We start from the raw sequence: 14465 nt of genomic DNA on the forward strand, positions 1-14465 counted from the left end.
GAAAATCTCATAAAATGTGCTACGCGAATAACTGTTTCCAACGAGGCAATGCTAGATAATTGTTATACAAATAGTGTGGAAAATAATATAGCCTCTGGGGCACTATCTATCGATGTTAGTAATCATTTGCCTGTCTTTTGTATCTTACGAAAAACAGTAAGGAAGAATAGTTATGAAAATGTCATAAATTTAGAAGAATTGATGATTGTAAAATAGATGTGTTCAAGCAGATCGTGCTTGATGCAGGTTAGCCTGAAGTCCTGATCGAAGAGCGCTCTTCGATCTGCTTTATAAGATTTTACGAAAAGATACTGGACTTATACCACCAGGCTTTCCCAGTAGTTGTATGGAAAAAAAAAAGAAAACGGTTAGGAAACCATGCATGACACCTTTAGTTTATAAACAAATACAAGACAGGAACAAGCTGTTTCAAGAGTTCTTGAGACAGAAAGATAGCGATAAATTCAATGAATATAAAAGGTATCGCAATAAACTAAAGAAGGAAATCAGAAAGGCAAAAGACAAATTTTACGGTAATAAATTTGATGGCGTTGATGATTCAAGTAAATTATGGAATATCTATAATGAAATATGTCACTCAAAGCCCACTCATTTAATCCCCCATGAAATTAAGTTTGCCGGCAAAGCTATCACAGGTCGAGACCTTTCCAATATATTTAATCAGCATCTTTTAACTTGCCGCAGGAAATAAATATGACAAAAGTGGACCCAAGCAGTTACATAAACATAAGTTGTTCTGAAACAATATACCTGATGCCTACTAGCGAATTCGAAATAATTAGCATAATTGGATCTAATAATAATAAAACTGCAGCTCGTCCCGACGAGACTAATGCTGATGGAATCAAAGCTGTAGCATCAATGATATCAGTTCCACTGGCACACATTTGCCATGGCATTCTGAAAGACGGATACTTTCCTGATGAATTAAAGTAGCATGCGTAGCTCCGGTACATGAAGGTGGAAAAAAAGACGACTTAGGTAACTATCGTCTTATCTCCGTTCTGAATGTATTCTCGAAAGTAATTGAACGCGTGAAATTTAGAAGTATAACTGACTTTCTAGGAAAACAAATTGATAGAACCCCAGCAGTTCGGATTTAAAAAAAAAAACAAGTCCACTGAGCTAGCGCTACTAGGCATTAAAGAAAAATTAGTTGAGAATATTGAAAACGAACAATTTACGGTGGGAATAATTTTAAATATTAAGCAAGCGTTTGACTCAGTTACTCACTCTATATTATTAAAAAAGCTACCCTGTTACGCCTTCAGGGGCCAGACTTATCAATTAATCAAAAGTTATCTCGAAAATTGCAAACAGTACGTGATATTAAAGAGCTGTTCCTCAGATCACAACATAATCGCAACGGGAGTACCACAAGGTTCGATATTAGGACCCCTTTTATTTCTTTTATTCGTTAATGACATCTGCGACATACCCCATACTGAGGAAATAGTACTTTTCGCCGACGATACAAATGTATTTTTTCACAGTAAACATTTGGAACAGGCCGAATTAGAAGCTAATATATGGCTAAGAGAACTATCACTGTGGTTAGACGCAAATGCGTAACAGTTAAATACAAGTAAAATAAAATATCTCATCGTCAGAGCTCGAAACTCCCATATAAAAATAGTTTGAACCAGCGTTTTAAAGACGCAGTGCTTGAAAAGACGAGCAGTGTAAAGTTCTTAGGCGTATTTTTTCAGGAACATTTATCGTGGAATGACCACACACCCCACCTCCAAAGTGAGCTATCTCGAACAACTGGCACATTGTGGAAAATAGGTTCTTCAATTCCAAACAGATTAAAACCGGTTATATATCGTGCACTAACTCATTCCCATCTTCAATACCGCTTACTGACATGGGGCTCTACGATGACAACAAATTTAAATAAACTAGACGTTTTACAAAAGAGCTGTTCATGTTCTTGAACGCGTCCGCTTCAATCATATTACATCTCCATATAAAATGAGGTAAGAATTCCACCAAATCATATTTATACAGAGAACCTTCCGCTTTATATGTTCACAGAAATTAAAGAAAACTCGGAAAATTTTGAGTCTATCTTGAAACGACCACAGTAGACCACAACTTTGGCGCGATTAACTATACACTGCCTAAGATTGCAACTAATTATGGGATACAAGGCTTGAGGTATAAAATTACCAAGCTCCTAAATGAAAACAAGGAAATGCTACACCTAATAAAGCAATCACTTTCAATAAATTTGTGTAAAAGAAATATATGTAACCAAACGTAGCTCATCGGTGTGATGTGTGATTTTCGTGCGAACTCTGTGTTATTATAAAGCAAGTTTTAAATGTTTATTCTTGTCACTTTGAGCCAAACGAATACTGTAGCGTTTTTATATGTAAGATATAGTAAAGTTCTATGCATGTTTTTGTTTCCTGATTCCTATATTTGTTACCCAACGTATACTGCTGCAAATCGTGACGTTTTATTTTCGCGAAAACTGTTTTGTTCGTGCTGTTTTTTGGTTGCTCATTGTGTGCTCGTTTTTTTTCGCTTGTAGTGCATAAATTCTCGATCTTGCCTCATACATTCTTTGTTCCAATCCCCCCTCCTCTTTTTCTTTTCGTTCCTCCTCATTCTTACGCTGTCCTGATTGATTCGCTGGAGCACAGATTGTACAGAGGTCAGGGCCTAAGTCAGGCGCACGCTAGCGCCGTTAGTCCTGACCATTCTCGTTTTCTTTGAGCAAACCGGAAAACTTGTGAATAGAAAAAGAAAAAAACAAAGATGTCCTCAGCCCTCAAATGTAGATAACCTCTTCAACAAAATTATTGCGTCTGTCGTTGCAGAAGCCCCGCATGGGAAATGATTCATGGGTAAGTCCGAGGCATTTACTTGCAAGCATACAACTGACAATGCAGTTTATGTAACATCGTGGTTCCATTCAAGTTATGTAGTCTTTGAATCGCAGTGAAGCAATTGCCCCTCTTGAAAGAAAAATTACCGTTGTCGGTTTTCTAGTCAAGATCTAGAGTCTCATTATGCTTACATGAGCCAATGACCAATGCCCTTTTTTTTCAAGGTAACGAAGTTAAAGCAGCTGTCCAGGCAAATTGCTCAATTAGGCTAGTACAGCCTCTTAGAAGACATGATTTAAAATACCATACCACACAAAAGAACTTGCCGAGGTCATAGACACTTGACATGGTCGATAATCGCACCCACACGTCAAAACAAGACATGCTCAAACGACAAAATAGGGTATAGGAAAGACCCTTTCATTTCAGTGTACTTGAAAGCAAATACATGTTTAAGACTGTAATCTAAATACATAGTCAATCACTTTGTTTTCTGTCCTAATTGGCGCAGTTGCAGATGCTCAAGCTGCTGATGTATACATCTAAGGCGTCGTTATTGATTTCATCTGAAAATATCGCTTCTCCGTTGTCTGTATTTGGTTCTGTTTTCATTTACCACATCCAGAATGTCTTCACGATGAGAAACTCAGCAATATGGCCTATAGTTACGAAAGTTTGGCGGGTAGACTCGTTCAAACAAATGGATGCGCAAACTTTGTCAATATTTGGCGATCTCGTGGCAGCAGCAACAAGTAAAAATGGTGCCCAATATTTTATGCAGTAAGCATAGGCGGTCACATCTAGACGCGGTTAAACAGGCGATAACGCATTCATGTCAAGCACTTCAGTAATTGTGTATGGCAGGAAACCAGAAATGAGGAAGAGCGGATAAATATCTTGCGAAATGAAAATGCAACAAAATGCGAAGGAAAACGTGGGAGCATTCCTATCGAAATTTGTAATAACATGGCGATTGATTAGCCGCAGTGGTATGTTGTTCTACTCACGTAAAATGCAAATAACAAAATCAATATAAAAGTAACTATGGTAATAGCAAAGGAAGAGATCTAAGAGTAAGAATATTTAATTGTTTAATACAAAGAAAATATTTACATAGCATAGTTCATTATACAAGACAGGGTTCTCTAAGCATAGTCGCATTAAACATAAGATATACAGTTCGCAACTGATTCGTAAGGAAAACTACTGGAGAAATTTATAATTAGTGGAAATTCCTCCAAGTATTCTAGGGATTATGTTACGTAGTAAAGCACAAGAAATGTGAAATCATAAAGCAGCACTAACATTGTCGTATGGCTGAGCAAAAGAATCTGTGGAGCTCAGGAACGAATTTCTTCCAATAATTTTGATTTATCATTTAACTCTACCCAGGGCGAAATCATATCCAATTCACTATAGCACCACAAGGCTTCAAACTTCTAGAATCAATTAGGTCGTACTTCTACTAATAAACTTCAAAATTCTATTATCCACACTAAAGAAGCTACACGGAGACGTCGGTCACGAAAAATTGAATGCCAGATACATTCGCTTTACTATCACATATCAGTACTCCCAAAAATATGAAGCCACCTCATACGGACACCTTCATCCTATCCTTCTACATAGAACAATATATGTAGCACAGATGCTAAATGACAAGGCTTAGTCTGTCGAATACTTCGGCTGTAGTCTTTATTTTGCACTTTCATGCTTTACTCTGATCTGGTGGATCTGTTGACGAAGTATTCCACAGTCATTCTATGTGCTAAAGTGTAACACAAGACAGTAACTATCATTATTCATCGTACCTCTTCAAACGAATGTATAAAAGTGCACGTTCTTGTTAGAATATATTCCTGCAAAAATGCTTAATCCGTTAAAATTGATCTCGTTGACTTACTATTCAGGCGGCGTTTTTTATTATGTTAGATTGGAAGCTGACCCTCGAGGCGATAGCGAGTGTTTCGAGTAGTACATAATTGTTCTTACGGCGGCCATAAAAAACTAAATAAAATGGATGAAGTCACGTTGTGATGCATCTACGGTACAGTTCTGGCAAGACAGAGTACGAGCGACAGTACTAATATAATGTAACACCCAAACCTATAGAAATACGATCTGACAATGTTTGAATACAGTACAAAAATAGCTCGAATAATATGCGGACACCTTGCACTGTGGGAATCGATGTAAGCGAAGCCATTGTGCTGCTTTTATCGACGATAATTACATTTGATGTTTATAGCGAGAGCTTAATATCTTTAACATTTAGTCTAACACGAGACTGTTCATTTGATGTTAAACATTACCATTCGTGTACCACTGCTGTTTGTCTGCTTAGTACATAGAACACACAGTGATAGGTGTTTCCTTCAGGCGTTGTAAGGCGCCATATTTCGTAACCTCGGAGAGGGTTGAGCATTGTCACTGCCTCACGTGGCACATCGCATCGAGGCAGAATTATTAAACTTCAGTTCCGTTATCGGGCTCTACGTGCCAAACCACTGTTGCATGTCGCAGTGGCGGACTCCGCATTAATTTTGACACCGTGGTGTTCTTTAACGTGTCAAAAAATGTATGTGCACATACGTTTCCTATTTCACCCCGGTGGAGATGCGCCCTCCGCAGTAGGGATCATACCCGCACCTCTAGCAATGCCATAGCCGCAAAACTGCCGCAGCGGGCATTCAAGTGTTGATTTGATGGTCGACCGCTTCCACAGTGGTACCTAGACCCCGCGGTCGGCTTTAATTAATGCGGCTCTGGTTCTACACACCCTGCGTAATTTCTCCGCTTGACATATTTTCACGGTGTTTATTTTTTTCAGAAATAGCAGGAACGTGCTGTAATGTACCTTGAACTTAAGCATATTCAGTTTCCCTGCAAACAGTGTCATATGGTAGTAGGCTTTCCTTGCCTTCTCATGTCACCTCCCACTCCCCCCTTGTATGGGAACTGCCCTTTCTCCTGCCTCCTCTCTGCACATCAATCTACATCCCCTCTGGACTCGCACGTTACTAGATAGGGAAGCGCCAAGTAGCACGCATTTCGGCGAATGGTCACCCGTGCGTATATAATGCTATGGGCAAACAATGCCGCGTGGCGAGCGAGTACTCAAGACAAGGTAAGCGAATAGGCGGTCTCACCTGTAGGTGTCGGAACTGGCGTAGAAGCCACAACTCCTTCCCCAGAATCATGTCTCTAGGGAGGCCCTGGAAAACAGAAACTGCTGGGACAAACTTTGTCCCCGCCGATGTCCATACCACGCATGTCGAGTACGCCCACTGGTACAGCACGCTGCATCTTAGCCCTTACAGCGGGGACGGATTGTGTGAGCATCATGACGTTGGTGTAGCGCTGTTCACTCAGCGCTGGCATCCATAAGCGGCAACACGTCACCTGTCCCTTTCACAAAGACCGGCAACATAGGCGGTGGGTGATTGGCAGGCCGGGTAATAGATCCGCATTTTTGGTCACTGAGGGTACTCCGTGGCACTGTGACGAATACGACCACAATAGAAGAAGCCGGGTCATGTGGTGAGGGTCGGTGAATGTCCCGCCTCCGGCATGCCTACAGCAAAATGAAAGCTATGCTGCAGTTCAGCTGCCTTTCGAGCGTTAACACAGGTTGACGTTTCCGCAGGCTTAGCAGTGGGGTTGGCAGTGTGGGTAGAGCCCAGCAATCCATCCATCGCATAATGGCTTGAAGCAGAAGAGAACCAAATGATGTCGCAGACCCCTAGAAGGTCGAGCTTTTCATACACCTACTGCGTTACGTATTGGTTTGGTGCTTGCCTGCGGCAGCGAATGCGCATTAAGCGATCGCCATAGGTAGAAGGGAGCTGGCGGAAATCATTCACTAGGTTCGCTATCCATTCAGCCCAGGAAGTGTACGCACAGCCGCCTTATCTGTGTCACTCGGCGGCATCACTATGCCGGCTTTCGGCGAGCGCGAGCGACATCTTCGCGTCTTCCGGCCAGCCCTGTCAACGGGCCAATTAACGGCGCATACAAACGACATTCAATGGTCCTCGAAGCCATGAAACTCTGGAACTTCCTGGGAGATGGTGACGGAAGTGTGTTATGGGCAATGGCTGTTGTGTTCTAGGGCATGTGGAACATAGCCAGGTCGCTAGAGGCCGCAGCCTAGGGGTTATGGACAGCATGCGCCAATGATGCAGTAGTACCTTGAGTCACTGCAGTAGCATCCATGTCCAAGGGAACATGTACGGTGTACCTTGGCGGTAAAGGAGCTCTCCTATACATGGGTGGTCAATCCGTGATCTGGGGATTCGGATGACAGGCATGGTCGCTGCCAGATAAGATGCCGAGGAACCGTGGACGCCGTGACCGAGTAGTGCTGCAAGCGCTGAAGCAGATTCAGCAGGATGCTGGAGGATGCGCCCGCACCGCAACACGGTCTCTGAGGGGGCTCAACGAGCAGAGGTTCGTTTAGCGGCTGCGCCATTGTAAAGGAGAGAAGCAGAGAAGCGGACGTCCCTGCAATCGCCTTCATTACAGTCTCTTCTTCCTCTTTCGCCGCGGCTGCGGTTCGGGCGCTGAAGCCCAAGTGCGCAGCTTGGACCTCAATATGAATCGATATGTATATATATATATTGTCACGTGCAGCGACCGTATGAAGAATACAGTAGGACTACTGTGAAATACGAAAGTAACTTTGATTGGGCGACCCTGAGCCCACAAAAGCAGGCTACACTTGAAGAACGGCGACAACGGCGAACACAGTTGGCAATCGTGTAAATCTGATGAGCGGGTCAAGCGCGTCAGCTTTTCTAGATCAGTCGTCGAATGTTCCAGAGTAACCACTGGGACCCGCGTGCCTTCCACAAAGGTATACAACATTAGCGCCGCGCATACATGCAATCAGGTTACACAATGTTCGGCTACAACAGACAGCCGATAGAAGCATCGATAACATTCTAGAAACTTCCGATACATGTGGGCGCGTCCTGCGCTGAGCGATAACATTTCTTAGACGTTAAAAGCGCTTACCCATAAAAGATAGACGAGTTTACGTGTCGATTCGCCACCCCCCTCTCAAAAGGCATCTTGCCGATGCTACAAACACAGCAGGAGAGTGAAGCACAAAAGCTCGCTTGTTAAACAAAGTAACAAACCAACAATAAACAAAGCCCAGGGTGCCACAATCCAAAAGTCCAAAGTCCAGCTATGTGATGTCCCCAAAGTTCATTAGCGCTGCTTGAACGGCTTAAGTCACACAACATTAACTACTTCAGGTCGTGAGCGGCGCCGCTCTGATATTGAAATGCCGTCTGGCATGGCCTCATTGTCCAGTGGGCCAATGCATCGGATGATCTTCTATGGTCGGAAATAGCGGCGTAAAAGCTTTTCGCTCAGTCCTCGTCAACGTATAGTGGTCCGCATCCAAACAAGGTCGCCGGGCTGGTACTCGATGTAGCGTCGTCGGAGGTCGTAGTGTCGGCCGTTGGTCCTCTGTTGGTTGTCATTCCGCAGGCGGGTGAGCTGCCGGGCTTCTTCGGCGCGCTGGAGATAGGTAGCGACGTCAAGATTCTCTTCGCCGCAGACGTGCGGCGGCATGGCGTCTAGGGTCATCGTCGGTTTCCTGCCGTAAACAACCTTGAACGACATGATCTGTGCAGTTTCTTGCGCTGCGGTATTGTAAGTAAACGTTACGTACGGCAGGACCAAGTACCACATCTTGTGCTCGACGTAGACGTATACATTGCTAGCTTGTCGGCGAGGGTTTTGTTCAGGCGCTCCGTGAGACCATTCGTCTGCGGGTGGTAGGCAGTTGTCCTCCTGTGGCTTGTCTGGCTCTATTGCAGAATGTCATAGGTGAGCTCTGCTGTAAAGGCCGTTCCTCTGTCGGGGATGAGCACTTCTGGGGCACCATGTCGCAGCAGGATGCTCTCGACAAAAAATTTCGCCACTTCGGCTGCGCTTCCTTTCGGTAGAGCTTTAGTTTCAGCGAAGCGAGTGAGATAGTCCGTCGTCACTATGATCAACTCATTTCCTGATGTTGACGTCGGAAACGGTGCCAACTAATTCATCCCAATCTGCTGAAATGGTCGGCAAGGAGGTTCGATCGGCTGTAGTAATCCTGCTGACTTTGTCGGTGGTCTGTTGCGTCGCTGACAGTCTCGGCATGTCTTGACGCAACGGACGTCGTTGGCGGTCAGACACGGCCAGTAATACTTTTCCTGTATTCTCGACAGCGTCCGGGAGAATCCGAGGTGCCCACAGGTTAGATTCTCATGTAGGGCGTGCAGTACCTCTGGATGCAGCACTAATGGAACAACAACAAGGGAGTTGGCGCAGACTGGGGAAATGTTCTTCACGAGCAGGTTGTTTTTTAGCGTGAACCAATACAATCCGTGCTTCAATGCTCTAGGGACAACGTCCATGTTCCCTTCCAAATACTCGACGAGGCATTTTAGCTCCGGGTCTGGTCGTCGCTGTTTAGTGAAATCTTCCGCACTTGTTATTCCAAGGAAGGCGTCATCGTCCTCGTCGTCTTGTGGCGGAGGATGGGGGTGCGTGATAAGGAGTCGGCGTCACAGTTTTTTCATCCGGACTTGTAGATTACCATGACGTCATGTTCTTGCAGTCTGATGCTCCACCGCGCCAGCAGTCCTGAATGGTCCTTTAAGTTAGCTAGCCAACACAACGCGTGACGGTCGCTGACCACTTTGAATGGCCTGTCATATAGATAAGGGCGGAGTTTCGCTGTAGCCCAAATGATGGCGAGGCATTCCTTCACAGTCGTAGAATAATTGCCTTCCGCTTTTGACAGCGACCGGCTAGCATAAGATATCCCCGTTCAAGTACGCCTTTCCTCTGGACTAGGACAGCACCAAGGTCTAGGCTACTAGCGTCAGTGTGGATTTCTGTATTGGCGTCCCCGTCGAAGTGTGCAAATACCGGCGGCGACTACATACGTCGTTTGAGTTCTTGAAATGCATCGGCCTGCATCGTTTCCAACATGAACTCGACTCGATGCGTGAGAAGTCCTTGACAAAGCGCCTATAGTACGCACATATGCCAAAGAATCTATGCACCTTGTCGATGGGCTGCGGGGACTTTGCGATGGCAGCTGTCTTCTGCAGGTCAAGGCGGACTCCAGATTTGCTGATGACGTGGCCTAGAAACAGAAGCTAATAATAAGCGAAGCGGCACTTGTCCGGCTTCAGAGTGAGGTCTGATGACTTGATGACCTCTAATACTGTCGCAAGCCCCCTAAGGTGACTGTCGAAATTTCCGGCGAAGACGACGACGTTATCAGAGTAAACAAGACAGCTCTGCCACTTCAATCCCGTTAAAAGTGTGTCCACGCGCTGGAACGTTGCAGGCGCCGAGCACAGTCCAAATGCCTTAACCTTGAACTCATAGAGGCCGTCTGGCGTGATGAAGGCGGTCTTTTCGCGATCCCTCTCATCGACTTCTATTTGCCAGTAGCCAGACTTGAAGTCCATTGACGAGAAGTATTTAGCCTTGCAGAGACGAACCAATGCGTCGTCTACCCGTGGGATGGGGTATACGTCCTTCTTCGGGATCTTGTTCAGACGACGATAATCGACGCAGAAACGTAGGGTTCCGTCCTTTTAGAGCGCAGCTCTTTGGCGTCCGTTCCTGGGTTTCGCGTCGTCGTCGGCGTTGTCGTCGGCCTCGTAACCAGCTCCGCCCCCCTTTCATCCCCCCAGCGCTAGCAGCGACCGACTGATACCGCTGGATGCCGCTGACGCCACTAGAGAGTCAAGATAACGTGACTGCATAGAACACCGTCGCCGCCATGCAGAAAGAGGAGGAAAGGGTCCCCCCCCCCCTGTTCTTGTGTGGCGGATAGGGTGCTCTTCAGTTGCCGACGCGCCGGTTATTTCACGTAGGCCCCGGCACGTCGACGAATACGTGACCACCTTCCCACGGCTAGACCTGGTTCTTAGCGCTGCGGAAGCGAGGGTATCATATTGTTTGTGTCGGCATCGGCGGCGTTGTCCCTGAAACCAACTCCGCAGCTGGGGTTGACTCACTATCGGCGTCAGCGACATCAGTCAGTCGCTGCTGTCTCTTCCCTCCTCCCTTTATCGTGTTGTCCGCTTGCTGCGCGCGCTTCTGCCCCCATCGTTTGCCGCTGGGTGTACACGCCGCCCCCCTCCCCCCTCTTCCTGCGAGTCTCCGGTTGTCAAAGCGCCGGCTCGAACTTAATTCATTTCTTCGCTCCTCCTCCAATGCAGCCCCTGTGCGGTGGCAATCAGAGAGCCAGATCGGTGGCGAAATTGCCGAAATTGCCGCTGCCGTTCGCCACTGCGAAATTATCTGCCAGTTCTTTCTGAGCCATGAGCGAGACGACCGATGGAAGTCCTCTGTCTGCTGCTGCTGCTGCTGCTGCTGCTGCTGCTAAACGAGCTGCCAGAGCAGAGGCCCAGCGCCGTCGCCGTCAGAATCCAGAGGTGCGTGCCGCCGAAGCAGAAGCTTACCGTCGCCGCCGTCGAGATGATCCAGGAGTACGCGTCGCCGAAGCAGAGGCTAAGCGCCGCCGCCGAGAAGACCCTGCCGTTCGCGCCGCCGAAGCGGAGGCTCATCGCCGCCGTCGAGAGCAACCAGCAGTAAGCCAGGCTGAAGCAGAAGCTCATCGCCGTCGCAGAGAAGACTCTACCGTTCGCGCGGCCGAGGCCGAGGCCAAGCGCAAACAAAGGCTCGCAAACAGTCAGGGTGCAACAAATGCTTTCCGGCGACAGTTTACAGACAATCCGTTTGGAAGTTTGTGTTCAGTGTGTGATCGGATCTGGTTCCAAAATGACGTGAAACCGCTACCGGATACGTGCCGTGAGAACTGTTAGTGGAGCCTTTGTTAAAGGAAAACGTGTGAAAAATAAAAAAAAATGCTGTGATAGCGCATACATGTGTTGCTCGATTTCTTTGCCTCAATCTATCGGAAAGGTGAAACAGCTTATTTGCTGCGCTCAAATTTCGCATTAGGAAGTAACGTAATCGTCGGTAATTTTTTCTTCACAAAGACTACAGGAGATGCCCACGGGCTTTTTGACGGCTGGATGATGTCGTCCGCCAGCATTTTGTCGACTTGGTGCCTTATAGCTTCACGTTCTCGCGAATAAACTTGATACGGGCTCTGGTGGGGTGGTCGAGCACATTTTCGGTTAATATGCGATGCTTTGCGACTGGTGTCTGTCGAATCCTTGATGACGTCGAAAAGCAGTCTTTATATCGTCGAAGCAGACTTCTGAGCTTTTGCTGCTTAATCGCCGGGAGACTTGGATTTATGTCGAAGTCTGGCTCGGGAACCACGGTCGTCGGGGTCGATGCGCAAGAATCCGAGAGGACAAAAGAATTGCTGGTCTCTAGAATTTCCTCAGTTGATGTGATCGTCGTGTCCGTGTTGATATGCTTAAACTTCAGGCAGAAGTTTGTCAGCAAAAATTTCGTATTTCCTCCGCGCATCCGAGCGATCCGTCATGCGACGCAAATTTCACGGTCGAGCAATAGTCATTGGTTGTCTTCGATGACGCCTTCTACGTCAGCGGGTGTTTCGGTGCCGACCGAAATAACAATGCTGGAGCGAGGCGGGAGGCTCATTTGATATTCGAGTACACTCGAGGAGTGGTGACTACGAGGGCTGTCCGGCTGTATAGCTTGATCTTCCCACAGCATTATTGACTTCGACTTAAAGTCGATGATGGCGCCGTGTTGGTTCGTGAAGTCCATGCCAAGAATGACGTTTCCTGGACATTGTTGGTGGATAACCAAGGTGGTAGGGTAAGTCCGTTGATGAATGGTAATTCTTGCCGTGCAGATTACAGCGGGCGTTATGAGGTGTCCTTCTGCGGTCCGAATTGACAGGCCTTTCCATGCAGTTTTAACTTTCTTCAACTGGGCGGCGATGGGTCCACCCCTGACGGAGTAATCGGCTCCTGTGTCTACTAAGGCGGTAACTACGTGGCGGTCGAGAAGCACGTCGAGGTTGGTGGTTCTTTGTCTTGCGTTACAGTTAGGCCTTGACGCCGGATCACGGCTGCGTCACGTTGGCCAGTGGCTGGTACGGGGCGTCGTCAGGTGGTCTTTCGTCTGCGCATTCTTTGCTTCCAGACTTCGTCGGGATGGCGGTTTGTCCTTATGTTGTCGAGGCAGTCTCTTCATAGTCTTCGTAGGCCGCGGAGGATCTTTGTCAGTTCGACAAACAGCAACCGCACCTCCATCGATGGTTACTTTTAATTATCCGGACATGGGCACACAGACCAACCCCGGGCTGGGCCAGTGTATGGACGGTGCTGCGGTGACAGGTAGCGGCCTGGTGACGGTGAACCGGCGGTCGTCGTGGGCTGCACTGAGTATCGGCGAGGTAGTCGGCGACGTCACGAGGGCGTTCACCTTCCCTCGGGTGCACTGCGTTAACGGCGAAGCCTCGCAATCCCAGGTCGTGGTATGGGCATCGGTGGTTCAGATGGCCGGCTTCACCGCAGTGATAGCAGAGCGGGCGGTGGTCGGGGGCACACCAAATGTCCGTCTTCCTCGCGTAAGTGCGCTCGGCGTCGGGTTGGCGTGCTGGCGGTGGCGGCGGAGGTGGTGGATGACGGAATCGGGGCGTTACGGGGCCCTTGCGAGGTCGCTGAGGGGGACCTTGACGGCGTGCGACGGCGGCGTAGGTCATCGCTTCCGGCTGGGGCTGCGGTAATTGAGGTTGCACCTCAGGACCTCCAAGTGATCGTTGAACCTCATCTTTCACGATGTCAGCTATCGAAGCCACTTGGGGCTGCGACGAAGGCAACAGCTTGCGCAGTTTTTCGCGCACAATGGCCTTGATGGTCTCTTGGAGATCACCAGAGCCCAGTGCTTGGATGGCGCATTGAGGCGTGAGAACTTGGTGGTTATATTGCCTAGTGCGCATTGCTAAAATATTCTCAATCGTCGTTGTCTCTGTCAGGAACTCGGCTATGGTCTTCGGTGAGTTTCGGATCAGTACGGCGAAAAGTTCTTGCTTTACGCTTCGCATCAAGAAACGCACTTTTTTCTCTTCGGACATTTCCAGGTCAGCGTGCCGGAAAAGACGGATCATCTCTTCCGTGAAGATGGCGATGGTCTCATTGGATAGTTGGCCTCGGGTAGCCACCATAATTTTCGCCCTTTTTTTACGGACAACGCTCGTGAACGTTCTCGCGAAGCTACTGCGGAACAGGTCCCATGTTGTACGGGTGGACTCCCGTTTCTCGAACCAAGTCCTCGCCGCATCTTCCAAGGAGAAGTACACATGTCGTAGCTTATCCTCAGAGGTCCAGTTGTTGAAAGTCGAGATCCTTTCGAAGGTTTCGAGCCAGGTTTCCGGATGCTCCGACGTAGGTCCACGAAAGGTGTGGGGCTCTCTGGGCTGTTGAAATACGATGGGTGACACTGGGGCTGCCATTGTGGTTGTCTTGGCCACAATCTTCTTGGTATTCTCAGGTAGAAGTCCGTGCTTCGGGGGCAGCTTTTGAAGATGGTGGGTTGCTCGATGGTCCGGGACTACGTTGGAGTTCTCTTTGCGGTCCGGGCTTGGATCACGGCTTGTCGGGGGTTTCCGGTACATCAATTAAAAGCTCCTCCACCATAATG

The 14465-nt window shown here is 47.6% G+C and overlaps 1 protein-coding gene across 7 annotated transcripts in view; it reads left to right on the top strand.

The window, feature by feature from the left end:
* LOC139050390 (uncharacterized) overlaps positions 1–14465 on the top strand; it is a 527729-nt gene that overhangs the window by 429810 nt on the left and 83454 nt on the right. For all 7 annotated transcript variants that reach the window (XM_070526672.1, XM_070526673.1, XM_070526674.1 and 4 more), the window contains one exon: positions 2850–2876. In XM_070526672.1, coding sequence (XP_070382773.1) covers positions 2850–2876 — 27 coding nt within the window. The remainder of the gene's footprint in view (positions 1–2849; positions 2877–14465) is intronic.

The sequence above is a fragment of the Dermacentor albipictus genome, chromosome 10, assembly GCF_038994185.2.
Source record: "Dermacentor albipictus isolate Rhodes 1998 colony chromosome 10, USDA_Dalb.pri_finalv2, whole genome shotgun sequence".
Classification (NCBI taxonomy): Eukaryota; Metazoa; Arthropoda; class Arachnida; order Ixodida; family Ixodidae; genus Dermacentor; species Dermacentor albipictus.